Here is a 26,501-nt window from a genome sequence, read left to right on the forward strand (position 1 = left end):
TAAGTAAGTTTGTTCAGCAAGTTAAATCTACTTGTATTTTAATTTTCATAAGGCTAAGTATGATATTTATATAGAAAAGCATATTTTTTTTAACGGTAATAACTTTTAAATTTTTCACTTTTTCGTTTATAACTTCAGAGCGTAATTACACCACTTCAGTCAAATGAAATCGACTTTCTAAATTAATTGAAAGTTGTTCAGCAAGGTCGAAACTACTCATAAATTAATTTTCATGAGTGTGGGTATAATACTTATGGAGAAAAGTGCATTTTTCATAACGGTACTAACTTCCGAATTTTTCATTTCTCCGTTTACAACTTCAGAGCGTAATTACACCTCTTTGGTCAAATGAAATCGACTTTCTAAATTAATTGAGAATTGTTCAGCAAGGTCGAAACTACCTACATATTAATTTTTATGGGTGTAAGTATAATACTTATGGAGAAATTTACATTTTTTGTAATAGTATTAATTTCGAATTTTTCTTTTACTGTTTATTAACTTTATTAATTGAATATTGTTAATCTACTTGTATATTATGTTTAGTTTAGCTTCACAACATATTTAAAATTGGATTTAATAAAATATATTAATTAATAAATATATTTTATAAATTATATGTATTATAATAAAAATTTAATTAGGTTAGAAGATTGATTTGCTTATTTTTATATAATTTTTAAGGTTAGATATCAACAATGCTTAGCGATCATAGTAAAAACCTATGCTTAGAGCTACTAATAAAAAATATTTTCGGGACTTTACCTATATAAGTATTTTCCGGGGTCCTTTTACAGTCTTGTAAATTTTCAAAATATTTTAACCGTAATATTACATAGATTTACAGTCTTGTAAATTTGTAGAATATTTTGACCATAATATTGCGTAAATCTTACGATATTGAAAACTTGTGTAATATTTTAACCATAATATCACATAAATCTTACGAAATTGTAAATTTACGTAATATTTTGAAATTTTTCAAAATATTATGCCATAAACTTTCATAAACTTACAAAATCATAAACTTATGCAATTTTTCATGCTATAAAATTTTCTGATAATTTTTTTATAAAAATAAAAATAAAATATTAGTTTTGTAATGAAAATTTACGTTTTTAGTATTCAAAAAAAATAAATTTAAATGTTTTACCTTTAATATAGAAGTTCAGAATAAAGCTCCAAATGGACTAAATTATAGACGATTTGGATTAGAACTGAAATTCATAAGAACTGAACTGAAAAACTGGCAGTTCAGTTTGATTTAATTCAATTTTTATAAAAATGCGAAAAATCAAATAGCTGTCCATCTAGTAATTGTACAAAGTCAAGCCATATATTATTAGATTCCTCTCAATGAGACGTGTTGAATGATAGTAAGATTATATCTTTAGCATTGATAGATTGCAAAATAACTTACACTAAATGATTTATAAAAAATTGGAATTAGCAAACTATATATCAATATTAAAGAGATATGATCTTAGTATCATCGACGTGTCTCAGTGATATGAATCTAATGAATATTAATTCGTCTGTGTACAATCACTGAATGGCGAATAATATCAAGTTTTACATTTTTTTAAAAATTTTGAGCGTTAAAAATTAAAATTCTGATATATAAATTTATTCATCATCCAGTAGTTATACAAATATGAATTAGGACTCATTAGATTCGTCTTGATAAGATGAGTTGAATAGTAGTGAGATTATGTCTCTAGCGTTGAGCATTAGTAAGCTATCTATCGATGCTAGAGATGTGATCTCACCACCATTCAATTTGTCTCATTGAAACGAATCTAATGAGTCCTAATTTATATTTGTATGACAATTGAATGACAAATAAATTCATGTATCAGAATTTTAATTTTTAAATGCTCAAAAATTTTAAAAAAATGTGAAACTTGACATTATTTGCCATTCAGTGATTGTACATGAATGAATTAATATTCATTGGATTTGTTTTACTAAGACACGTCAAATGGTGCTAAGATTATTATGTCTCTAACATTGATAAATAGCTTACTAATTCCAATTTTTTATAAATCATTTAGTGTAGGTTAACTTGTAAATTGTGATCTATTGATATTAGAGATATGATTTTACCATTATTTGATGCGTCTTATTAAGGGGAATCCAATGATATATAGTTTAATTTTGTATGATTACTAAATGGACGACTATTTGATTTTTCGCATTATTATAAAGATCAGATTAAACTGAATTAGAGCCAGTTTCAGATCAGTTTTCTGATTTATCCTGATTCCTGAACCATTTGAAGCTTTAGTTCAGAACTTGTTTCAACTTTCTTTATCTAAAAAAAAGTAATATAAACATTAGTTAATATTTGTCAATAAAAATTAATAAAGAAAAAATTTTTTAAAGTTTTTACTTTTGAAGTAAAACCCAGAACTGTTTTCAGCAACTGAAACTTAAAAAATTAATAAAATAAACATTAATATTATTCATTAAATAAAAATTAAAATAAAAATTTGAAGGTTTTATCTTTAAAATAAAGTGTTCTGAATCTACAATTAAAAAAAAAATGAATTTTAGTTAACATTTATTAAATAAAAATAAAAAAAAAATTCACTTTTTTTTTAAGTATACTTTTAAAATTCTTTTATCCAAAAGTCAGAGAACTAAAACTCTACAAAAAAATAACTGAAATATTAGTAAATATTTTGTAAATTAAAAGTAACAAAAAATATATAAAGAATTTTAAAGTTTTACCACTGTTTTACTTTCAAAATTTCATATAGGTTTTTATCTAGTAGCTATAAATCTAAAAAAATAAAATAAAATAAAATGTTAGTTAATATTTCATTTAAATAAAAAAAATGAAATAATTTTGAAATTTTACTTTTGAAATTTTATTCTGAAAAGTTTTCAGAAATCATGAATCTATAAAAGAAAAAAATTGAAATGATGTTAATAAGAATATTTTATTAACAATAACAAAAAAAAATACAAGATAGTAAATACCTTTAAAATTTCATTTAGAAACCTATTTAGAAGGCCGTAAGTCTACAAAAAAGAAAAAATGAAAATGTTAGCAAACATTTTGTTTAAAAAGAAATAAAAAAATATTCAAAATTTACTTTTGAATTAGAATTTCAGTTAACTTTCTTTATTCAGAAGATTATTTGCAATCTAAAAAATAAAAGAAAAAATGGTTATTAGTAATAGGAACCCTGACATTATATATACAATTCAGAGAGTAACTTTTTAGCAAATTGGCCTAAATTTCAAAAAAAAATCACGTTTTTTGCGATTATTTTGGCATCTAGTAGTCCAATTTATGCAAACTTTTTTTGTTTTGTAGCCTTATTGAATGTTTGAATCCTTTAGTAACTATTTGTAATAATAAAATAAATAAATAAACTAAGATTTGTACTTATGAATTTTAGTTCCTTAGCTTATTATCCTTCAATTAATGCAAGCATTTATAAATAGGGATGGTAAAGTTCTAGGTCCTAGACCTAAAAACCTAGTCCTAGGATCTGGTCTGCAGATTTTTAAGTTCAAATTTTGGACTAGAAGCAGACCAGGTTCTAAAAAGTCCTAACTAATAAAGTATTATTATATATTAGATAAACATTAAATGTGTAGGTTATAAGAGATTTATATAAAATAATATTATGTTTAAATTATATATGTATAGTTTGCTGTAAATTGTAAATTTGATTTTAAGTAATAATAAATTATAAAAAATGCACTGCAATATTGCAATACAATTTTTATATTATTAAAATCATATTAAAAAATGAGTTGCAATATTGCGATTCACATTTTTATATTAAAATCATATAAAAAAGTGAATCGCGATACTGCAACTCACTTTTTTTATATAAAATCAATATAAAAAGTGAATCGCAATATCACAAATCACTTTTTTTATATTTAGTTATCACTAAATTCATAAAATCTATAAATAACTTAGTCAGGATCAGGTCTTGGGACCAGAACACTTATTATGATTGCTCAATATAAAAAAAATTAACATCCAAAATGATGAGAATGACCAGCCAAAAAAAAATATTTACCAATTCTATTGACGATTTTTCAGTTATACTTACATGTAATGTACAAGTTTTAATTATAAATGATTAGAAAATACAATTAGAGGGTGAATAAAGAAGGTACCAGCTTTGAATTTTAAAATTAAACTGGTAAAAGTTTCTAGAAAGAGTATATTTTATTTTTATTATATAAAAACACTTGTTAATATTTTTATTTGTTTTTTTTTTATAGGTATGGGGTTTATATTGAAATTAATCCAAGTAATAAAAATAAATTTTTTTGAATAATTTTTTTTTAAAAATAGTGCTTTAAAAAGTAGTGTGAGACAACTTAAAATAAAGAATAAATATATAATACATTATACTGTTAATAATAAAACAAAGAATATTAACAAATCATATGAAAAGAATTTTATTGAACAAATGCTTATTTTTAATTTCAGCTAGAGTTACGAACTAGAAAACTAATTCTGGCTACTATAATAAATATTATTTAACTGGTGAGATTTTTGCAAATCCTCTTCCCTTTTAGTAATTACATGATATGTATCACTTCCCTAAAGTTATTATAAAATAAAAAAAAAAAGTTCATTAAAACTGGACTACTGAATGCTAAGAAAATTGTATAACTTTAATTTTTATACTTTTTAAAAAATGGGCCAATTTGCTAAAAATATAACTTATAATTTATTTTAGAGATTTCTAGAATTTTTACTTTATAACAAATGTTATAATAAGATGCAATATATATTGTATTAAGTTTATCTTATTTATTAATCATTATTACATTTAATTTTAGACTAGTATTTTATTATATTATATGTATGAAAAAGTAATGTAATACTATAAGAGATAGTTACATCTGCAACTTTATTGGTTTGTCATATATATAATAGTTATAGTAGTTTAATGTTAGTGATTTTTGTTTATAAAAGTAACAAACAGAAGTCTTTATATAACTACTTAATATCATTCTCAATTAGTTAACATTTTATAAAATCCTATCATTTAATAAAACCTGACTGTCTTGAAAAATTAACAAATCTTGTATCTCTACCTATAAGACATCAAATATAGGATATGTAATCTTACAATTATTTTCAGGTTTTATTATTAATTATGTAAATTACATGCATGATAAAAGATTTTAACTACCAATTCTTTTTACATTGTTAAAAAAACTATTTATCACGTAACAAGTATTGAAAAAGTTGATAATTCGAAGATAATATAATTAAAAATATCAATTTAAAATTAAGAATCCTGAATATAGTAATAGGGGTTTCTAATTCAAGTAGAATTTAACCTTAGCTACTTTTTTCTATATAAAGTACGTTTTACAACTTTAACAATTACATCTGTATTTGGAAAAGATAAATTTTCTAAATTCTCCGCATATGGGGTGGGAATATCTAATAATAAAAGAAATGATTAGGCAAATTATAAATATAATATCAAAATTATTAATGTCAACTATTTCCTTATAATATAATAATTACCAGCACAGGTTATCCTTTCTACTGGAGCATCCAAATAGTCAAATGCTTCCGTTTCCATTGCTATAGCGCATATTTCACTACCAACTCCAAATTGGGGAAATCCTGCTTCAACTGCCACCAAATGATTAGTTTTCTTCACTGAATTTACAATTGCATTAACATCAAGCGGTCTAATTGAACGTAAATTAATAATTTCAGAGGATATCCCTTCTTCACTATGCAATTTTTCAGCCGCTTCTAGGCAATAATTTATTGATCTTGAATGTGATACAATAGTTACATCTTTTCCTTCACGTACTATTTTTGCTTTTCCAATTGGCAGAATAAAATCTTGTGACATTGCTTCTTGAGACATTGGAAAAGAAACTCCATATTGCAGTTCATTTTCTAACACAACTACAGGGTTAGGATCTCTTATTGCGGCCTTTTAAGTTCATAAGGGTGCTTCAATTAGTCAGTCATAAATAATTCGGAAAAAAAAAATTGTATACCTTCAATAAACCCTTAGCATCTTCACTATCCCATGGAGAAACTACCTTTAACCCAGGAATAGCACCATACCATGCTGAGTAATCTTGTGAATGTTGAGCGGCAACACCAGCAGCTGAACCGTTTGGTCCACGGAAAACTATTGGGCATGTTACAGTTCCACCAGACATATATAATATCTTTGCTGCAGAATTAACTACGTGATCAATTGCCTTTATGAATAAGAATGACATAAATTTAGTTGATAACAGAATAAATATAATGTGAAAATATTTATAATACAAACAAGAAAGAATAATTCGTGAATTTAACTAACTTGCATGGAAAAATTAAATGTCATAAATTCACAAATTGGCCTCAACCCCGATAATGCCGCACCAACAGCTAAACCTGCAAAACCTGCTTCTGTAATTGGCGTGTCAATCACTCTTTTTGGGCCAAATTTGTCGAGTAAGCCCTTTGATACCTAATATTAAAAATCAAAAATGTAAATTAAAAGAGTACAATAATTAATTTATTTTTTTAAATTGTCACTTTACCTTATAAGCACCATTATATTGAGCAACTTCTTCACCGATCAAAAAAACACGTTCATCACGAATAAATTCTTCTTCAAGCGCAATATTCAAAGCATCTCTTACGGGCATCTATAAATAATAATAACCATTAAAAAGTATCACTGTTGCACAAATAAATTAAATCAGAAATAAGAATAATGCTCCAGGACCAGGATAATTATAATAAGGGAAGATAATTGATAAGATCAGGTGAAAAAAAGTATGTATATAAAAAATTGGTATTCAGCCAAAATATAAGTGAAATATTGTGAACTCTATATATTTATCCAAGTTGTATGTTACTAGTCGCGTCCATACTAAGTAATTTTTTAAGTGAAAAAACACACGATATTATTAAGTATCCCGTATTTACTAAGTTGTGCTCATTCGTATACCGTAAATAACGACTAAATTTACTCATAATAAGAACTAAGGAAATACAAAAAAAAACAATTGCTTAAATAAAATGCTCTCACCGTAACTTCGTTTGAAGTCGCAAGATTTCGCCTTTGCAAGAGTAAAGAACTAAAGCATGGTATGATTCGTCCTTTTCCTGCCTGCTTAAAAGAGTTAATTACAGAGGTATTGACGAATTTTTGTAATATTGCGCTATTCATAATGAATACTTTACTATATTTTAATATATCAGATATTAGCCGAAGAAATTTATCCGATCGTCAAAAATTTGTCATACATACCATGATGATGAAATTATGTTAATTTATTTATTTATACTAAATTTAATAATTAATTTAATATATTAAAATGTTTATTACTTAAATAGTAAATTAATAATAATGCAAAAATTTAAATATTATTATATTTTTTGATTTGATTTACATTACATAAACATAATCGCGCGAAGAGCTTCCCCTTTAACCTCGGCTTTCGGATAAAACAATTACACGTGTATTATACTTCATAACTATTTAAAAGAAGTAATTGGATTATGGATATTGGCGCTATCTACCGACTCTTCTTCTACGACGAAAACAACAACAAATATGAAGAATTTTGTATCATTTCGGCAGAAACGGCTATTAAATTTAGGGATAAAGTGTTTTCGCCAAAATATTTACTGTATGAAACAATTTTATAGCTCGAAAGGTGTTAATGCATCCAATCCAAGTACGATTTATTTATTATTCTTTTTTTGTATAAAAAAAAAAAATTTTAATCGATTTTTGACTTGATTTGTTTCAATTAGATAGGGCAAAAGTTACGATAAATACAATACAAAAATTGTATAAAAGTAAAGAGCCAATCACTGTGCTTACTGCACATGATTATCCTACAGGATTATTTGTCGAAAAGGCCGGAATTGAAATTTGTCTTGTGGGCGATTCATTGGGAATGGTGGCATTAGGTTATCAAAATACTTCGCCAATAACTATGGAGGTATTAAATTTAATTTTAGTAGGTAAATTTTTTTTTTAATATTAACCATATTTTTACAAAAGGAGATGCTTCATCATTGTCGAGCTGTTACTAGAGGTGCAAAATCTTCTTTCTTGGTTGGAGATATGCCATTTGGGAGTTACGAAACGAGTCCCACAAATGCATTGAAAAACGCAATTCGTTTCGTTAAAGAAGGAAATATGGAGGTATTATGCATATTTGACGGATCGAGTTTATTTATGTTTTTACTTATATATGTGATTATTTTCCATTAGGGTGTCAAATTAGAAGGTGGATCAGAAATGTTAGAAACAATTCAAAAAATCACAAGAATAGGAATTCCTGTAATGGGTCACATAGGATTAACACCACAACGACAATCTTCTTTAGGTGGATACAAACTTCAGGGAAATACTGCCGATAAAGTAAGTGGCTTTAATTTTAATTGTACTGTTTCTTACCTATTACTTAATTCCTTGCCTATATTATAGGCAAAAAAACTTATCGAAGATGCAAAAAGTCTTCAAGAAGCAGGTTGTTTCGCTATAGTGCTTGAAGCAATACCTGAACCTATTGCTACCTGTGTCACGAAAATATTACGTATACCGACTATAGGCATCGGTGCGGGCGCTGGCACAAATGGCCAAGTTTTAGTTCAACAAGATATGTTGGGTATCTTTGATCGTTTTATGCCTCGGTAAGTCATAACGAGATACTTTCATACTTTGTGAATTGGTCACGTATTAAATATCATGCCATTAATTTTAAATTATATTAGCTTTTGCAAACATTATGCAAAACTTGATAAGATTGTTACTGATGCTATTAAAACTTATCGTGAAGAAGTAAAGACTGGAGTATTTCCTGCGAAAGAACATAGTTATCCGATGGAAAAAGAAGAATACGAAAAGTTTATACAATTTATTAACGAAAACGAAACAAGCTCATTAGACAAATAAAAATAGATATATTATTAATTTTTCTAAGATACAAGTTTATTTTTTTTTTTAATATAATATAAAATAATAGGTGCTTTTTTTAATAAATTTAAATGTTCTTACTATTAATTAAAAATTTTTCTCTTTCTCATATTATATAATTAAATAATTATAATTATTATATTTAATCATCTAATTCTTGTACTTTTTCCCATTCACTTTTCAAATTTTCTTGCCACAATGTTACTTTATTATCACCGGACGCCACAGCCAAGATTGTACCTGACAAGGACCAACTTACAGACCAAACCACGTCAAGAAATTTTTCAGGTTTAAGAAATTTTTTTACCCAAGGAGAATTAGGATTATTCTTTTTCCAGATTATGACGGTTTTGTCCTATTTTTAAAAAATCGATTGGTTTAATTTAACTATTTTTATAAAGAAACTGAATTCGACACTCTCGCACCTGAGAACAACTGGCCAAGTAGTTTTGTGGAAGCCCAAAATTTGGAGCCCATGCAACATCACGAACCCAGTCTGTATGACCTTCAAGTGTCCCCTCTTCTTTCCATTCTTTGGTATCTTCACTATAAAAGAAACCGATTTGTTTAATAAATAATATTAAATGAAAGCATACGCAGTGTAGTGCGTGATAATACCTATAAGCCCAAATTTTTACTAAATTATCGCATCCACATGAAGCGAATCTTTTGGAAACATTAACATTTGGTGCACCTCCAGTAACCTGAACAAGAGCACCTGGTATTGTAGCTGGCGCCCAAGACACACTATTTGCGCCAATACTATGTGCTTCAAGAACAACTGCGTCCCATGAACCATCATCTATTACGAAATATTAAGAATTCAGGAAGTATTAAGTGCGACGAAAAAACAATTAGTCTAAATACCTTTAAAAGTAAGGACAGAAACTTTTCCGTCCGAAGAAGCACAAGCTAAAATTGGACCAAGTTCATGAGGTCCCCACGCCACAGAATTTACTATAAGCAACGACAAAGTAAAGAAAGTGAAATATATGATACGAAAAAAATTAAGATAAAGATTGGCTTATTTAACATATACCAGATGCTGTGTGTAAAGTGTGTTCTTTAATTTTTTTCCATGAGCCAGCACCATGATCTTTCCAGATAAAAACTTTGCCATCATAAGAACATGATGCTAATATGACGCCAAATTTTGGATGAGCCCAATCTACTCGCCATACAGGACCTTCATGTCTAAAAAATAAGCAAATTGTGAAAATTGAACTACAAGCATTAACGAAGACAAAGAACTAACCCTTTCAGTGTTTCCACTTCTCGTCGCTCTTCACCATCAAGGTCAAATATCTTGATGGTGCGATCTGAAGAACAGGTAGCTAACTTTAGTCCATAGTAATCGAGTTGAGCATCATGCTAAGTCGTTTAATTAAAAAAATTATTCAATCAATACAAAGCTGTTTGTCAAATCTATTTATAAACACTTACCACCATATCTTCATGGTGTGTTTCAAGGCCTTGATGAACGAAGTTTTTTGATTTTTCGACAGACATTGTTCAAAATTGACAATTTTATTAAGACCAACTCTTTAACTCTTAAGACGCCAAAAAAAACACGTTCAAAAATTTACACGGTGCGAGTCTTGATTGGTTGAAAATTTTAGATTTGGGTCATCCAGATCTTCGAAAAAATTGAATTGTCAGTGTAAAAATACAATCACGTGATTTTTAACCAACCATAATTTGGTCAATTTGGTCGATCAATTATAAATTAGATATTGTCGAAATTAGTTTACAAATGTCGGAAGAAATTGGACCACAAATTCCAGCTCATTTACGTAATGAGGAGAGAGCATCTGTACCAGAAATTGGTCCGCAGTTATGTGACTCAATTGAGCGATCTTCTAAACACGATTCTGAGGTTTCCGAGGATACTCCTATTGATCCAATGTTACCTCAAGGAAGAGCGTTACCTAATTATAAAAAGCGTGTAATTGGCCCTGCAGTAATGCCTCCTCCGGGATATAGTCACCAAGAAGAGAAAGAAGAAGAAGACATAATAGGTCCAATACTTCCGAAGGGTTTTAAAGAAGGGAGCGATGACAGTAATTTACAAAAAACAATTCAAGAATTTGAGGAACGAGCAGAGAAAATGCGCAAAGCTCTTGAAGTCAGTTAAGCATTTCTTTGTCTAATTTATTCTATTTAGTAAATTCAACTACTTTTGATGTTATAGCCAAATGATCAAGGCGATAAACCTTTACAACGTGGAGAATGGATGTTGGTGCCACCGGAAACAAAATTTCTAGGAGGTAGTTCTAGACTTTATTAACAATATTAAATTTTCGCATTTTTGCTATAAACAAATTAAAATAAATAAATATTATTTATAGAAACTCCAACTAATATGCGATCACGTCAATTCAAGAAGAAAACACAAGATCCAAGTAACAGCGATAATTCACTTTGGACGGAGACTCCTGCTGAAAGGGAAGAAAGGCTGAAAAAACAGGTATTATCAAATTTATCTGAATTTTTATTCATTTTACTTATTCGCTGATTCCTTAAATTATTCTAGGCAACTTCTAATCAAAAAAGGAAACATGCCAAAGATGAAGATGATGAACCAATAAAATATACTCGCATTGACTTAGAAACGGCAGAAAAAGTGAAGGAATATAACGTATGTATCTGAATTATTTTTTCGTATAATTTTATTCTTTTATAATTAATTTTGTTCTTAATTCTTTTATCAGGAATTGTATCGGCCAAAATCTCTTTTGGAGACGCATTCTGAAAATTACGTTAAATCACGTAAATGGCAAGATGATGACGCAAGTAAACGATCTTTTGATCGTGAAAAAGATGTATTAGGTACACGTCGTATGGATTCGCGCAAGCGCAAAGAGTTCTTGGACAATGCGAAAGGATTAGGTTCAAAATTTGGGCACGGTAAACATGGATCGTTTTTGTAATCTATTTAGCAAGAAAAAATGCCTAATACTTATATTAGAACGATTGGTCACAAAATAGACTATAATATGTTATTCATTATTTCCAACTTGCCATTATTAGAAAGTAAATTAAAATTATAATTGGGTATTTATGACGCAAGTATATAATTACCGAAAAAGTCAAATAATCTTAAAGCTGAATGAATGTCCAGCCTGTTCTTTAACCCATTTTTTGTAATAATGATAATTCTTTTAAAATTATTATAGCTATTTATTAAAGCTTACTTCGTACTTCTACTATTAATTCGTAAACTATTGTTTTATTTTGTATAAAGCCTAACAATAAAAACATGATGGAATAAAAAAAAATATATTTTTTTCCTAATATAATTCATTGCCTTATGTCATTTTTTATCATATCTGACATGCATCACAAAATTAGTTATAATTTGCGTTTTACATTAACAATATGCCTAAGAAAAATGAGCACAATTATTGGTTAAAATATGCGATTGTTTCTACATCCTGAACGGTTTGCGTTCCCTAGTAAAATAACAGATAATGCAAAACATAGTATAAATACTAAATTAGTAAATTTTTCTGTCAAAATTTCACATATTTTTAATTTATAAATATACCTCACATAAAGTCCTAACAATTTAAGAACTGGAATAAATTATTATATTAATAAAATGTATACATAATATCTTCATAATAAACCCTAACTCTATCCTAATTCTAATAAAAATTTATTAATAATGTTAGATAATTTAATGCAATTTTCATTATAATATTATTTTTCTTTAAAGTACATGTTTTCTTTTTTTACAACTAAAATTATGAAAAAGATATCTAAATAATTCAATACTTTTGATATCTTTACATTAATATTTCAAGTGTTCATGTTAGATTAATTAATTATTTTAAATTGGTAATACTTGACGTGCAATCATACGTGATCCCACTTGTAATGTACCAACTCCTCCTGGTAAATATGAAATAGTGTACCTATACAAACAAATGTATCGTTATTCATTATGGTTTATAACAAAATTAATTATATAATCTTACCATATAAGTGCTATAACTTGTATAATACTAAATAGAAGAGTGAGAAGAGTGCTTTGTAACTTATAAAAAGAAGATTCTAATTAGTAAGAATGGAAATACAAAGGCATAACCACAAATTTACTTGCTTACCCCAATTGCAGAATATAACGTTCCTATCATTGATCCCAAATAGGCAACAGTGAAAGGAATACGTTCACGGGAAAAAATATGTTTAAGATGTGCAATTGGTCCATGCAACAAGGCGAAACTACAAAAATAAATTTACAGTTACTATATCAAAAAAAAGCAGTAAATAATAATAAAAATTCAGAAGACAGTAACCTCATTAGAACCAAAACACTCCCCATTGTATAAGTTACTGCGAATTTTCTTGGTTTTAATGCCAAAAGGGGCAAAGTTAAGAAAGCCTATAAAATTTAAATATAAAATTTTTTTAAAAAATTCAATTAGGCAATTAAATAAATTGTTTACTTACAATTAAAAAGCATAGAACTCCGGCGGCCATACAAACTCCAAAACCTACAAATCTCTAGAATAATATATGATTAATAAAATTCAAAAAGCCTTTATTAGAGCATAACTACTCACCTGCCACCTAGTCAATGTAAACCATTCCTCCTCTTCCTCGACGGTATTATTTGATAGAGGTACATATCCTCGTACTCTATTACCAACATTGCCAAAAAAATTTGAAGTATTCTCAGTTAATTGGGAGAATGTAGAAGTTTTGTTAGAGTTTATATCGTTGTTAGAGTTTGAAGCCCAACGAAAAGATCGTAAAGACTCGCGGAATTGCTGTTCACTGGACGACATTTTTTTAAAAAAAATTGTTCGGAGAATGTTTGAGCCTGATTTTCTTTAAGTGTAACAAACACGTGATCAATAAAATTTAAGTAAAGAACCGTTACACAGCTACATAGCCTCTAAATAAAAAATAAATTACTCTATTAACTTTTTACCAGCTCTATAGAACACGATGAAGGGTTTGTTCAAATGTCTTGCCCTATTGGGGCTTGCTGTTTGTTCCACGTTTGCATATGATGCTACAACGGAAGATGATGGTAGTCAGGCAATTCCGCTTCGAACCCATTCTATTTATATGCCTTATATTGGTAGGTAAACTATTTTATAAATTTTTAAAAATTTAGTTATTTTCAACGCGTCTTTTTTTTTGGTTTTTTTTTTAGATCAAGACTTTCAAAGTCGATGGTTTGATTTTGGTGCTGATACAGTGATCAATACTAACAAGCACGTTAGACTGACCTACGATCGACCATCCCAGACTGGCTGGTTATGGAGTCGTCTGGTAAGAATTTATTCTCATTATTAATTTTAATTGCAATCTTGTAATATGTATAATAAATCCAATTTGATTTAATTCATAAATTAGCCCATAACTTCTACAAATTGGCAAGTAGAATTCGAATTTAACATTGATGGACAACATCCGACTCTTCATGGCGATGGAATGGCTGTATGGTTTACATCGGAACGTGCCAAAGTTGGTCCTGTCTTCGGATTCATTGATAAGTTTGAAGGACTTGGTATCTTTTTTGATACATATGCCAACGCCAGACATCCCGTAAGTAGTTGGTCAAAGATGCGATTTATAAGTTCATTTTTATTTTTACTCGTCTATCTAATTTATATGATTCAATTTAACTAGCATTCATTCCCTTACGTCATGGCCATGGTTGGTGATGGTACAACTGAATATGATCACGATAATGATGGTAAAAAGAATGAAGTTGCGGGATGTGAGGCTGATATAAGAAGTAAACAAGTAGCAACCAAGGCACGAATAACTTATTATAAAAATACTTATCTTGAGGTCAAATTACAATATAAAGCATGGGATCAATGGGAACCATGTTTTACCATTCCTAATGTTACTATTCCCTCAGTTGCTTACCTTGGTTTCACTGCTTTAACAGGTGAAGTTAGTGATAACCATGATATTATTAGTGTTACAACAAATAACATCGTCTCTGTGCCACCAAGATCTTATAAGCCATCTATACGCCAACAAGATCCTTCGTCTTCAAGTTGGTTTGGTCTATTATTCATATTAAAACTTATTGCGACCTTCGCTTTTCTTAGTGTCTTGGTTCTTGTTTACAGAATGTACAAGAATCAATCAAATAAAAGGTTCTAAACTTCTAATTATTTTATTGAATATTTTGGTATATTATGAGTAAAAAAAAAATTAATAATAATTAATTCTAGATTAGATAAAAGTAATAAAAATAAAAATTGCTTTTTTATTAGTTTTTCTGTCGAATTTCTATAATCACTACTTAACTTTTTTAATTAAATAAAAAAATTTTACTTTCGCTTCCTTCAAACTTTTCTTACTAACATATAAATAAACAAAATCATCATTTACGTAAGTTTTAGATATAATGCACGAATGGCATTAGATGCACGTAAATATCGCATATAAATAACATAGATTATATGTCAAAGTTTGACTTGAAAATAATGTATTTAATGAATGTTAAAAAGTTGATAACAATAAAGGTATAAACGACAAAGATTGCCATCATCAATTAAAAATGGTAATAGGTTGGAGCAGGTCAGAATGAGAGAGTAAATGTGTTTATTCCATAATTGTACAAATGTTAATACAGTATTGTTCAGAATTGGGACATAATTTACAATAGTATTCTTACTCATAAAAATTAAATTTAAATGGATGAGATATTTGTCTTTTCCACAATAGTCCCAGTTGACAACAAACAAATTGAAAAAATAATGACGAAAAAAAAGTAATTGGAACATAATGCAGTCATTCTTGTCTAGAAGACAATTTTTTGACTTATGAGCCTTTTCGAGTTTAAAAACATTAAATTAAAAATTGATTCATCAACAATTAACGATTTTAATACTCGAAAAATAGTATCTCTTTCGTATAACAACAAACGTGATTGTGGGTTTTAAGTTGTTTATAATGCGGCGCTTCATATAGCATCAAATTCATATTTCAAAACATCAGCATCTTCAAATAAAAATCCGTCCTAGTTTCCTGTGAGTTCTTTATAGATAATTTTATTTATTTTAAAAAGTTCTTGAACCATGTCTTTAAGAACGGAAATAATCTCCATGTGGAAAGTCTGAAATCTTATTGTTGTGACATATCTTATTGATCAAAGGATCCAACCAAAACGGTAATTCTTGGATTTCATCGCCTAAAATAAATTGATAAAGAAATGTTCAGGTAATAATTGTAGACTTACCGACGCCGGAATACGTAACATCAGCTCCGAACACGATTGTCTGATTTATTTAACTTGGATAATTATCCAACAAATAAATCAACAATTCTGAGGCTGCTCTTCATGTTATTTCCCTGAAATTGATTTTTAGACAAAGCATTCCACAATATTGCTTGATTGTTTTTACCATTGTACACTTTATAATAGAATAATTTCAACTGTGGTTTAAAAATACAACGAAAAACATCGAGTAGGAATTCCACCACCGTATCCTCGATTCTCTTAATTTCGTCATATGACGAAGGATGACACTGAAGAATACATAAAATTGGAGGTATATGTGATTCTCATAAAAATTAAGCCCTATGTTAGTTTTCTAACAAATAAATATACAATTCCTTCTTAATTTGCCGAAAACTAGAGAAAATGACTACATACCGTGAATTCTATGTACCTTATTATACGTTATAAAATGTTATTGGAAGTCTTAAAGGCTCGCTCTTTTGCCTGGACAAAGTTTTCAGGTACCATATCAAGGAACAACTTTTGATTCATTTTCAGAATAATAATTCTAGTGAAAATTCACATCCTTATATTTAAAAAATAGAGTCGACATTACAGGATGGTAAGCCAATTAGGAGCAGGAGCAGGAGATACCTTAAACCCATTGTTTACAGTGCTCGTTTTGAACATAATTTGGTGAATTCATGCCATTTCGAATCTTATTAGAGCGCTATATTCAAAATTAGAAGTATCAAAAAAATACAAATTTTGCAATTACAAATTTGATCATATCGGCAGTTTGTTTGTCCTTGTAATTCTTTGGCCCTTCAAAGTTTACTAACTTTACTTGTGAATATAGCTCTAAATTATCTCTCTTCAAATCATCAACTTCAAGCCTTGATCCATTTTGCGCTACGATACATGATTAGGAAAAGATACCACAATTTGACGATTATATTGTTGAAAAATTGTTGCTCATGAATTAGGCGATCTATTCATTAAGTCAAATAACATGCCTCCAGAAAAGCGTGTTTCTCATACCGAAAATTCTGATAATTTCTTTGCTCTATAGAATTATCACCTCGATGGTTGGAACTTTGAATGACTTTTCAACCTTAAGACGGTCTTTATTTGTAAATCATACTTGCCGTGATAACATCTTGCAAGAACAGTAACAATATTGCCTAAAAGGCGTTTAAAATATTAATGGTCGACAACTTGAATGTCCTAATGAGTAACCCGATTTATAAAAAGCTATTGCGCTTGTAAAAATTGACAAAAATTGCCTAAGATAATAATCAATTAATAAAGCAAAGACATTACTGGTAAAAGAAACTTATTTACCTTGATCCGGTCGCAAAGATTGCCAATAGTATTGCCAAATTTCAGTCTCACCATGTTATTGAAGAAAGCACGGCGACCAACGGCAGTGAAAATTTATTTACTTGATTTGTTAAAACGTGATTGCTACATAAAATATGAAATTTCGGAAACCAAAATTGTACAAATATAGACTATAATTTCAATTACCGTGTTCGGTTTAGTTGACAAAACGAATACTTAAGATTCTTTTTACTTTTTTCAACTTAATAGTAAGTGACGTGAAGGCCTTTTGCTGTACTTTGAAACAGTTTCATAATCGGACAATGTAATCTGACGAGAGTAATTTTTAAATTAGTATTTAAGCAAATAGTTGCGTCACCAAATGAAAATTGCTTTGCAGAATATACGACCTGAAGAAGATTTTATCGATTAGGTAAAATATTAAGAGAAACCTAAGGTAGTCCAATTCCTCCAAATATATTTCCGTGTTCAGAATTTTCAAAATATTCAAATATTTTACGATTTAACGCTGAGATGTTTCAGGGGTATATCAACGACGTATTAATACGCATTCAAACGATAAGCAAAAATATATTGAACAAAGCGAATTTATACAAGGAATGCATTTCAAACTATAAAACTTCAAAAAAGTTTTTTTGGCTCGAATCACAGCTGCGTCAGGGTTTAATTGGCGCAGGATTAGATTTAACCCACGAGAGATTTATGCTATTTCAACTTTCAAAACGATCAAAAAGAAAATCTATTTCCTAATCCACTTTTTTTACCGTAATACAATAAATTATTCCTTTTCTGTAAACAATCGAAAAATTTGACGAACCGAGCTATTAACATAATTTCTGCGCTAGATTGGTGACGCAACTTTTTGTTTTCGTTAGAAAATTTTGCTTAGGGATTACTATTTTAGTTTGCTTATCACTTTTTCTTGTATATACAAAAAACTCTTTATGGACTACTCATCAACAACTTCAGCCTAGGTGTTTACCAGAGCTTAAGACCTTACTGTAATGGACAAGTCGTGAAATGGTTTCAGAAATTGTTTAGAATTGCCAGATTGACTTCGGCTTAGGTGGTTGATCTTGGAGTTAAGACACTATTTATATGATATTCTTCGATTTTGTAAAACGGAGATTATTTTATTTTCAAACTAATAATGATAATTGTAAAGGAAAAATTAATATAACCCTTTATATAATTTTGAAACTTATTAATATAAAATTGATAATTATGTTTAATTTTAACTTTAGTTCTTTTAACGAGAATTAAAACTGAACATATAGAAGATGCAATAAAATTGTTAAATATAATATTGGTCAGATTGTTTATTTATACATAATCTTAATTTAATAAAGATTGATTAATAAAACAAGTTTTAAAATGTAAGAAAAAGACAAAGAATTTATATAAAATATAGAGAAAACTATGCATTTTTTTTGCAAAAATGAAATTAATTACAAATTTAACCCTATCATTATTTTTTTTTTAAAAAAAAAATATCTGATATATAATTAGTAATGTCAACTGACCGATTAATAATTAGTTGAAATTTAAAGTTAAATCAGTGTTAAATCACTAAGATCTCGAAGACTGATTACTGATATCCTGGTAATTGGGAATACTTGGTGACCAATAGGAATTAACAAACATCTCTGATATCTCATTAACTTACAAATAATGTGTAATAAAATATTCTTCATGATAACTCGGTTAATATTGATTCTAGAAATGCGATTTTACTACCATCTCATCGAGATGTTATCTACCAAATCACTAGATAGTAGATATCAAAACAGGGATATGTAGGATAAGAATTTCAACTGTAGTACGTAATTTTGCAAACTACTTAATTTAAATTATTTAAATCTAGTGTTGTACTCATGTTATTTAGGCTGGACCAAGCCAAATAGTATGTTTAACATAATGGTTCTTTGAACAACGTAAATTTTATAATGATTCATTAATTATTATATAACAGATAATATATGCTAATTTCATGTAAAAGAAAATTATTCACACCATTTATTCTTTTTAACTTGTATATACAAGAGATTAGATAAAATTTGAATTTATTTTAAGAAAGTGTAATTTCTCATTATTATTTGAATTTTTCAAAGTTTATGAACTTAATACAACAAATTATTAGATACTGTATGAACATTTTATGGCAGAAATTAAAGGATAATTCTGGCTAAAATTATGTTTGTTCAATTCACTTATTATTGTTTAATATCCTTCTTTAGATTGTTTGAAACATATCATGTTAAACACACTTCTTAATTGGTCTGACCTTAATAATCACAGTGATATTTAATATTTAATATTAGTTATTAGGCTTGTTAAATTTAAAACAATATTTATTTGATTTATCCTCATTAAAGTTAATCTGAAATAGAATATAACACTAATTTATGATTTATTATATAATTTTAAACAAATGTTCTAATATTTCGGTTAAACAGATATGGTTCAATTTTTATTAATGGTACCAAATTCTCACTTTTCAGTATTCTTTTCTAATAACAAATTTTTTTCAACAAGTGATGATCTTTTTCTTTTCAAAAAAAAAAGACCTTTCATCAGAATTAAAAAATTTTAGATCTAGGAACAATGATTTAACACTTGCCTGACAACTAAACACCTATAAACCTACTTGACTAAGCGCTAACATCTAAAACTAGTAGTCATAGAAAAAAGGAGAAATCAATTTTCCTTATTTCCTTAATTAAAAAAGCGAAGAGGATTAACGTCATGTGTAAAGAAAAATAGGTAAGCTTTCTTAATAATATTTCATAGCGTGTGAAAAATAAAATGATTGATGAGATCCGAGGGAAATATCATAATTTACTTTTTTCATTAGTATACGCAGTATACTAGCTAATAATGTACACCTCGGGAATAAAGAGAATAATGAAAAATGCGTTAAAATAAACAAAAAAAAAAGCAAAAAAGAAGTAATCCAAATAGATAGAAATAGATATAAATACACCCTATTTTCTGTCATGCCAAGATAACCTAAATTTCAAAAAAAAAAAATACTCGAATAAGAATATTAATAATACACTCTATCTGAATTTGCTAGTTCGTTGGAATTCATTTGTTCAGCCGTTCTGGCTAAATATATGTAGCATTTTTTAACACTTAAATATAAAATATCGTAATATATTAAACTAAATAGGTGAATAAAATAAAGTTCTAATTTTATAAGAATTTAAAATTAAATTAGTATTGCGAATATAAATAAACTTATATAACTAGTTGTTAATTTAATATACATACCGTAATTAATTAAGATATGACCATTAATATCATATTTACAAAAGAAGCGTTAAACCACTAATTTTTGATCAAAATTTCCATCAATTGGCATTTTCAGTGCAGCAACGATTTCAGTCATTGGATCAACTACAGGATTTAATGTAGAAGATGGTAATTGCCGTTGTTGCTGCACTGGCGAAGAAATTGGTGTTAAAGTTGGTTTTCTCTGCAAAGAAAAGAAATTTTATTTGTCATATTCTCTTTTAGTTAATGCATTCATTAATTGAGGATTAATGAGGATTAATTTACCTTAACTTTAAATAGAGATTCATTTTGAAGAGAAATTGGTCTATTGTTATTATCGTTATTATTATTAATATTATTATTATTATCAGTAACAATTTGTTGTTCTGAGGAAATAGACGTAAGCGTGGGAGTTTCATGATTCTTGATATCATTATTATTGGTATTGGTATCATTAGCTGATGGAATTGTGGATCCTATATTCAAACCTTCTAAACTAAGAGCAGCTGCAACTTCAGCCATTTGATTTTTAATTTTTTCGGGCTAAAATTAACAAAACAAATTAGAAGAAAACAAAATTTTGATGAGGACTTTTAACTTTAATTGTGGATTACAACACTTACGTCAACTTTACCACTACGCAATTCGGTGATACCGATATGACCGGTATGTTGAAAATTAGAAGGAAGGCCGATAAGACCTTTATGAATTTTCTTTTTTTGTTTTTTAACAACTTTAGCTTTTTTAGCATTATTATTAGTAGGAGAACCATTTACATTATCATTTTCGTGAAAACGGTTGTTGACAGGTTTTTTATTTATTGTTTGTGAGTATGTTGCAGAACTAATACCAACATCTAGTTTTGCTTGCTTTTGTGAAGAAGAAGAAATACAACCACCCATAATGAATTTCTGATGAGAGAGAAAAGAAACCTTTTTTTTTTCGTTAAAAAAAGAAAACCGTTACAAAAAATATAAATAAATAAATTGTAAAAAAAATAGGTATAATCTATTTATATGAAAAAAAAAAAAAAAATTTTTTCACTAGAACTTAAAAGGCTTTAGTTCGTAAAAAAATTTTAAAACGATAATAGATAAGTTTCGTTTGTTTTTTTTTAATTTTTTTTTTTAAAAAAAAAAAAACTTGAAAAACACGCTTCCTATATTTATACTTTATTAAAAAAAAGCAAGTTTTCCGTATGGAGTAATTGGATAATCTAACACAAACTGATAAACTTGAATTAAACTTAAATTGGATAGAAATTTACAGGAGAAGTATAAACTATAAATACATTGCGCGCTATATTTTGGGTTATATAATAGTCCGTTGACTTCTAACTACGTCATTTAATGTAGTACCTTGTTTAAAATAATAATAGAAGGTAAAATAGGAACAGCCAATATTTATTTCTTTGTCCCTTATCAGCTCAGAGAATAAAGTAAATAAAATAAATTTCATAGTTCATAGATGTTTTCCCGTTCTCCATCGATTTGTATGTTGTTTAAAAATGTCATAAGATCATCAATGGGGTTTTAAGCTAAAAATATATCAATAAATGTGCGTTGGGATGATTACCAGTAATATTTCCTGTTGATTTTCTCAATAAATAATTTAAGTTATCAATATATAAATTTTGGGGCGTAAAATAAAACCTTAATTTTTTACGCCTTTTATGATGAAAAGGAAAAAAAAAAATTATAATAACTTGTTATAAATATACTGTATGTACATTTGACAGGAAATTTTTTATTGACACCCGTCAGCTTCGCTAAGGAAAGTAGCTAACTATATAATTAAAAAATGCAAGCACAAATAAAAATAAATGAACAATATTTTCAAACAATACCCATTGCAGATATAAACCAAATAGATTAATCTACCGTGAGAAGATCACATTCATCCTTTCAAATAATCGCTTAGTCTTTCCCCAGATATTTTTAACTTTAAAAAAAATTACTTTTACTTCTTTCCTTTTGCTTTATATCCTTAACGTAGATCACTTTTTATTTCGGAAAATTACTAGTTTAGTTTCAAGAATGAACAAAAAATATATGAAACTGATCACAAAACATCCCTTACATGTTGACTGACATTGCATACAATATGATTGGATGTCATCTTTACCTTTTTTTATTTTTGTTAAAAAAAAAAATTAACATATAAAGAGTAATATTTCTATTATAGTGTTTATTTTTTTGACTCGTCGAAAATCCGAAGATCTTTTACAAAAAAAATTTCCATATCATTCAAAATTTGATTGGAAATCCAAAAAAGTATAAATAGTATCGGAATAATGTTTTAAAAAATTTACTACTTTTTTTTTTTCAAAGAAAAAAACAAAAAATCTGGACCTGTATCTTACATTTTTGTTTGTGTTTATGACTCAGTATATGATGAAATTTGGAGTATTTAATTAAAGATTGTTTGTACAACATTCAATTTGTAAGAAGCATGTTTACAACCGGAATTCAGTCCGATACATAAATAACTAAAAAGGTAATAAATGAATAACAATAAATATTTTTCTACTTTTTTAAGTCCCGTTACTAAGGCCCCATTGGAAATCTTTCAATTCGACATTTTTAATAAAGTCATCAATTTTAACATCACCCTCTACATCTTTAATTAATTCATTATAAATTTGCAAACCAGAATTAAATTCATCTTGATTACCCATGGCATGATAAACAATTTTATCAATACCAGCTAAATGAGCAGCCGCAATTTGTAAACAAGACATAATAGTAATATTACCACCATAAGCACCACATCCCCAATTTCCTGTATGAATAATCACTCTCGGTTTTGGTACACTTTCTTCTTCGTTGATGTTTATTTTAGTATGTTCTTGATTCTCTTCATGATTTCTTTCAAGTATTCCTTTTTCTACCAAACTCTCAAATTTGGCAGCAAGAAATCCTGAATAGCCGGTAGCCAATATTCTTTTAATAGTATTAAAAGTATATTTTCCATGTCCATGTTTTGGTGCTTCAATAGCAATGATATTAGAATAATAAGGATTTCCTGTTTTTGGATCAATTCTTTTATCATATATTGTTGTCGCTAATTTAATGGCTTCAGGTGATGCATGTGCAAATTGGTTTCCATATAATCCAAATGGTCGTTTTTCATTTTTATTAACATCAGTTTTTACTTGTACTTTTCTTTCTACTCCTCTAACTAATATTGGTGTTGATATAAACGATGATGAGATTGAATCTTTAGTGAGAATTGGACGTGCTGTTGTAAAACAACTCTCTTGATCTCCTTTTACAAGATAATCTCGAAGTGAACATAATACTGGATGTTCTAAACATTGACTTTCATCTTGCGCGAATAAATTTCCTCCATAATATCCAAATACATGTTTATCCGCAAAATTAATATACCAATTTACCGTGTTATTGTCTTCAGGTGACGAATAATCAAATACATCATTCTTAACTTCAATCTTCATTTCTTTTCCCCCTTGAGGATTATCACTTTCACCTTTAAAAGATTTCGGTAAAGGAAATTCTTCCCATCTTGTATATTCCAATTTACCATGAAATGAATCTGCCCCTTCAGGGGTAGCCATTTCGTATATTAATTTCTTATTTTTACAATACCATTTTGGTGGATTTTGTTTTACCAATTCATTTGCTATAAATGATTCATGATGAGTTAAATGATTTTTTATTACTTTTATTATTTGACGTAATTCCATGATAAAATGAAATAAATGAGGAGAAAATATAGAAAAATGGTATCTTTTATATAAGTCATTGAACGGAACATTCGGTTCGGAATAGTAATTCCCAACTGTAAATAAATTAATTATTTTGGTATCACCTGAGGGGTTGAATAAATAAATAAAGGAATAAATAGGAGGCATGGCCTGATCAATTGTCACATTTAAAACTATCAAAAAAGTAAAGGATCAGCCGATAATCGAAGTATTTCACAAATGGTAAGTAGTGAAAGGGAAAAAACTATTTTAATACTTCTATACATATGAGATTTACATTTGTGTCTTTGTGTCAGGTTGTACTGTAAATGCACATATATGTTCGTCAGCTTTATTGTAGTACATAGACTTAATTTTACAAGTGATAATGCTTGTGGGCTATCTTTACATAAACCGTTTCATATGAATAAAATATTTCGTGCTTAGCCTGAAAAACAAATTATCTAATTAGTTCGTAAACTATGCACTTCGTATCTAAAAGAAACTAGTTCAAGAAGGAATAAGAGAAGTATGTCGGAAAAATATTCATACCGGTGTTTTGTTTGGGATTTTCGTCTCTAACCTTTCTCTGGCATTTCATACTGGAGTACGTCACGATCGTTTATATAAGACGTTGGACTATACTTTGAACGAATTATATATGATAAGTAAATTATCTATACCCACAAGATTATGAGTTAATTTCACTACAATGCCTTCAATCGCTGAGTTATGTTAAGGAACTTGACATTTAAATCATCACTTTCAAGATCATTTACAAACTCTTCATTTCCTATCTACCTGAACAAATTTGCAAAAACTACTGCAAAGCAGCTTTCGTATGTGTTTGTTGTGTTATTTTATAGACTGCCATATTAGATCTACGACACCTATCATTATATCGACGGGCCTTCTATATGCTTGATATATTAATAGATGCGATGAGAATCTTTCTCATCAAGATTGTTGAAAAGGGTATTCAGTCCCAAAGTTGATGTTCAAAATGATGTGTTCGTTTCTCGAAATTGTAAATGACTTTGTCATGTAAAAATAGATCTTCATATTGTTTGGAGAACAAGGGATGAGAAAATTAACATTAACCAGGATCACATCAAGAGAAACCGAGCAGGATTCTCTAATTCTTGGACGAAATTGGAAAGCAATCTACTTGCATTTCAAGATAGCCTTTGAGAGTGATGATCATATAACCTTCGAATATAATGTTTGTTAATGTTAGTCGATTAATTCACAAAATCTTCTGTAGTCTGTCAGAATTACAAGAATTATATCATCGTAGTGAAGTTTAAAAATGAAAAGGAAAATATTTTCTGATTAAGAGATACACTATCAATAAATGGAATTATTTCCTCAAGAAATGTGATCGAAGATGAAGAAGTAAATGAATTATAAAATTAGTTGATGGGCGAAATCTAAGGAATATTATATCGGGAATATGTTTAGATATTCATGAATTTTTTGAAAATAGGATTAAATGATTTAAATACTGTATATAAAATCTATATATACTTAATGTTTATAATATATGCTCATTGTGAACATCTGCTAGCCGGGTGGTGTGGTTCAGTTAGGAATGTTTTATGTTTAGTAGAGTCGTTGATATTATTTTTTAAACAAAGCACTGCTCCCTTAAGGGTAATTTTGTCAGTAAAAAAAAAAATAATTTATAATAAATTTGTCTTAATCGCTAAAAAACAATAATTGTTCAAGTCCATTTTTATTATTTTTCGATAATGATTAAAAATATCAGGGGTAATAGCGAAGCTATAAAGTGGCAATTGGTAAAATGGAAGCATTTCCAAGGAGGGAATTTAGCGGATCCAGGCGAGTTCCTGAAAAATATAATTTTTTTTTAAATTTATACTAATTTTGATCATTTAACGTGCCTCCAAGCACCAATTTTTATTATAAACAACTGTAAACAGCAACGCATTAATTCATGGCCCACCTGGTAATTATTTTACCATAATTCGTATATAAATCATATAATTTATTGTTAAGACACTTCATTTTA

General features: G+C 28.1%; 8 protein-coding genes across 8 annotated transcripts; 3 read left to right on the plus strand and 5 right to left on the minus strand.

Annotated features, from left to right (window-relative positions):
* Positions 1 to 5,095: 5,095 nt before the first annotated feature.
* Positions 5,096 to 7,204, minus strand: OCT59_012254 (pyruvate dehydrogenase E1 beta subunit). Its single transcript, XM_025312873.2, has 6 exons — positions 7,044 to 7,204; positions 6,550 to 6,657; positions 6,327 to 6,476; positions 6,013 to 6,222; positions 5,522 to 5,945; positions 5,096 to 5,434 (listed from the first exon to the last, which is right to left on the minus strand). Exons 1-6 carry the CDS (start codon positions 7,182 to 7,184, stop codon positions 5,334 to 5,336), a joined length of 1,134 nt encoding a protein of 377 aa, XP_025188522.2. The 5' UTR covers positions 7,185 to 7,204; the 3' UTR covers positions 5,096 to 5,333.
* A 367-nt stretch (positions 7,205 to 7,571) lies between these two features.
* Positions 7,572 to 8,924, plus strand: OCT59_012255 (uncharacterized protein; the record flags this gene model as incomplete). Its single annotated transcript, XM_025312874.2, has 6 exons — positions 7,572 to 7,695; positions 7,775 to 7,965; positions 8,028 to 8,171; positions 8,241 to 8,390; positions 8,457 to 8,662; positions 8,744 to 8,924. The coding sequence occupies 6 exons, from the start codon at positions 7,572 to 7,574 to the stop codon at positions 8,922 to 8,924; spliced, it is 996 nt and encodes a 331-aa protein (XP_025188523.1).
* On the minus strand, positions 8,909 to 10,521 carry OCT59_012256 (uncharacterized protein). Its single transcript, XM_025312875.2, has 7 exons — positions 10,389 to 10,521; positions 10,201 to 10,316; positions 9,985 to 10,139; positions 9,813 to 9,902; positions 9,564 to 9,747; positions 9,371 to 9,491; positions 8,909 to 9,300 (listed from the first exon to the last, which is right to left on the minus strand). The coding sequence occupies exons 1-7, from the start codon at positions 10,452 to 10,454 to the stop codon at positions 9,088 to 9,090; spliced, it is 945 nt and encodes a 314-aa protein (XP_025188524.1). The 5' UTR covers positions 10,455 to 10,521; the 3' UTR covers positions 8,909 to 9,087.
* Positions 10,522 to 10,669: 148 nt separating this feature from the next.
* OCT59_012257 (uncharacterized protein) lies at positions 10,670 to 12,227 on the plus strand. The gene is made up of 5 exons (XM_025309867.2): positions 10,670 to 11,070; positions 11,137 to 11,212; positions 11,294 to 11,412; positions 11,479 to 11,583; positions 11,657 to 12,227. The coding sequence occupies exons 1-5, from the start codon at positions 10,699 to 10,701 to the stop codon at positions 11,873 to 11,875; spliced, it is 891 nt and encodes a 296-aa protein (XP_025188525.1). The 5' UTR covers positions 10,670 to 10,698; the 3' UTR covers positions 11,876 to 12,227.
* Positions 12,228 to 12,584: 357 nt separating this feature from the next.
* On the minus strand, positions 12,585 to 13,742 carry OCT59_012258 (uncharacterized protein). The gene is made up of 6 exons (XM_025308973.2): positions 13,514 to 13,742; positions 13,401 to 13,454; positions 13,247 to 13,332; positions 13,055 to 13,172; positions 12,926 to 12,984; positions 12,585 to 12,862 (listed from the first exon to the last, which is right to left on the minus strand). The coding sequence occupies exons 1-6, from the start codon at positions 13,736 to 13,738 to the stop codon at positions 12,778 to 12,780; spliced, it is 627 nt and encodes a 208-aa protein (XP_025188526.1). The 5' UTR covers positions 13,739 to 13,742; the 3' UTR covers positions 12,585 to 12,777.
* Positions 13,743 to 13,850: 108 nt separating this feature from the next.
* OCT59_012259 (uncharacterized protein) lies at positions 13,851 to 15,269 on the plus strand. Its single transcript, XM_025312876.2, has 4 exons — positions 13,851 to 14,037; positions 14,113 to 14,231; positions 14,316 to 14,507; positions 14,592 to 15,269. The coding sequence occupies exons 1-4, from the start codon at positions 13,902 to 13,904 to the stop codon at positions 15,078 to 15,080; spliced, it is 936 nt and encodes a 311-aa protein (XP_025188527.1). The 5' UTR covers positions 13,851 to 13,901; the 3' UTR covers positions 15,081 to 15,269.
* A 4,544-nt stretch (positions 15,270 to 19,813) lies between these two features.
* OCT59_012260 (uncharacterized protein) lies at positions 19,814 to 21,742 on the minus strand. Its single transcript, XM_025323974.2, has 4 exons — positions 21,387 to 21,742; positions 21,049 to 21,306; positions 20,761 to 20,965; positions 19,814 to 20,676 (listed from the first exon to the last, which is right to left on the minus strand). The coding sequence occupies exons 1-3, from the start codon at positions 21,663 to 21,665 to the stop codon at positions 20,810 to 20,812; spliced, it is 693 nt and encodes a 230-aa protein (XP_025188528.1). The 5' UTR covers positions 21,666 to 21,742; the 3' UTR covers positions 19,814 to 20,676; positions 20,761 to 20,809.
* A 1,130-nt stretch (positions 21,743 to 22,872) lies between these two features.
* On the minus strand, positions 22,873 to 24,486 carry OCT59_012261 (uncharacterized protein). The gene has a single exon (XM_025312877.2). The coding sequence runs from the start codon at positions 24,467 to 24,469 to the stop codon at positions 23,297 to 23,299; it is 1,173 nt and encodes a 390-aa protein (XP_025188529.2). The 5' UTR covers positions 24,470 to 24,486; the 3' UTR covers positions 22,873 to 23,296.
* Positions 24,487 to 26,501: the final 2,015 nt, after the last annotated feature.

Source organism: Rhizophagus irregularis, chromosome 2, assembly GCF_026210795.1.
Source record: "Rhizophagus irregularis chromosome 2, complete sequence".
Classification (NCBI taxonomy): Eukaryota; Fungi; Glomeromycota; class Glomeromycetes; order Glomerales; family Glomeraceae; genus Rhizophagus; species Rhizophagus irregularis.

Bases quoted from the DNA above. Each gene is read 5' to 3' on its own strand.
- OCT59_012254 (XM_025312873.2), bottom strand. From the start codon at position 7,184: ATGAATAGCGCAATATTACAAAAATTCGTCAATACCTCTGTAATTAAC. The intron at 6,477-6,549 runs GTAAAGTGACAA...TTTTAATATTAG, and splicing joins AATATAATGGTGCTTATAAG to GTATCAAAGGGCTTACTCGA. The intron at 5,946-6,012 runs GTATACAATTTT...TGAACTTAAAAG, and splicing joins ATGCTAAGGGTTTATTGAAG to GCCGCAATAAGAGATCCTAA.
- OCT59_012256 (XM_025312875.2), bottom strand. From the start codon at position 10,454: ATGTCTGTCGAAAAATCAAAAAACTTCGTTCATCAAGGCCTTGAAACA. The intron at 9,748-9,812 runs GTATTTAGACTA...ATTTCGTAATAG, and splicing joins TTCTGTCCTTACTTTTAAAG to ATGATGGTTCATGGGACGCA. The intron at 9,301-9,370 runs GTGCGAGAGTGT...TTTTAAAAATAG, and splicing joins ACTTGGCCAGTTGTTCTCAG to GACAAAACCGTCATAATCTG.
- OCT59_012257 (XM_025309867.2), top strand. From the start codon at position 10,699: ATGTCGGAAGAAATTGGACCACAAATTCCAGCTCATTTACGTAATGAG. The intron at 11,071-11,136 runs GTCAGTTAAGCA...TTGATGTTATAG, and splicing joins AAATGCGCAAAGCTCTTGAA to CCAAATGATCAAGGCGATAA. The intron at 11,213-11,293 runs GTAGTTCTAGAC...TATTATTTATAG, and splicing joins GGAAACAAAATTTCTAGGAG to AAACTCCAACTAATATGCGA.
- OCT59_012258 (XM_025308973.2), bottom strand. From the start codon at position 13,738: ATGTCGTCCAGTGAACAGCAATTCCGCGAGTCTTTACGATCTTTTCGT. The intron at 13,455-13,513 runs GTGAGTAGTTAT...ATATTATTCTAG, and splicing joins TTACATTGACTAGGTGGCAG to AGATTTGTAGGTTTTGGAGT. The intron at 13,333-13,400 runs GTAAGTAAACAA...TAAATTTTATAG, and splicing joins GAGTTCTATGCTTTTTAATT to GCTTTCTTAACTTTGCCCCT.
- OCT59_012259 (XM_025312876.2), top strand. From the start codon at position 13,902: ATGAAGGGTTTGTTCAAATGTCTTGCCCTATTGGGGCTTGCTGTTTGT. The intron at 14,232-14,315 runs GTAAGAATTTAT...TTCATAAATTAG, and splicing joins GCTGGTTATGGAGTCGTCTG to CCCATAACTTCTACAAATTG. The intron at 14,508-14,591 runs GTAAGTAGTTGG...CAATTTAACTAG, and splicing joins ATGCCAACGCCAGACATCCC to CATTCATTCCCTTACGTCAT.
- OCT59_012260 (XM_025323974.2), bottom strand. From the start codon at position 21,665: ATGGGTGGTTGTATTTCTTCTTCTTCACAAAAGCAAGCAAAACTAGAT. The intron at 21,307-21,386 runs GTAAGTGTTGTA...TGTTAATTTTAG, and splicing joins TGCGTAGTGGTAAAGTTGAC to CCCGAAAAAATTAAAAATCA. The intron at 20,966-21,048 runs GTAAATTAATCC...TTTTCTTTGCAG, and splicing joins AATCTCTATTTAAAGTTAAG to AGAAAACCAACTTTAACACC.
- OCT59_012261 (XM_025312877.2), bottom strand. From the start codon at position 24,469: ATGGAATTACGTCAAATAATAAAAGTAATAAAAAATCATTTAACTCAT.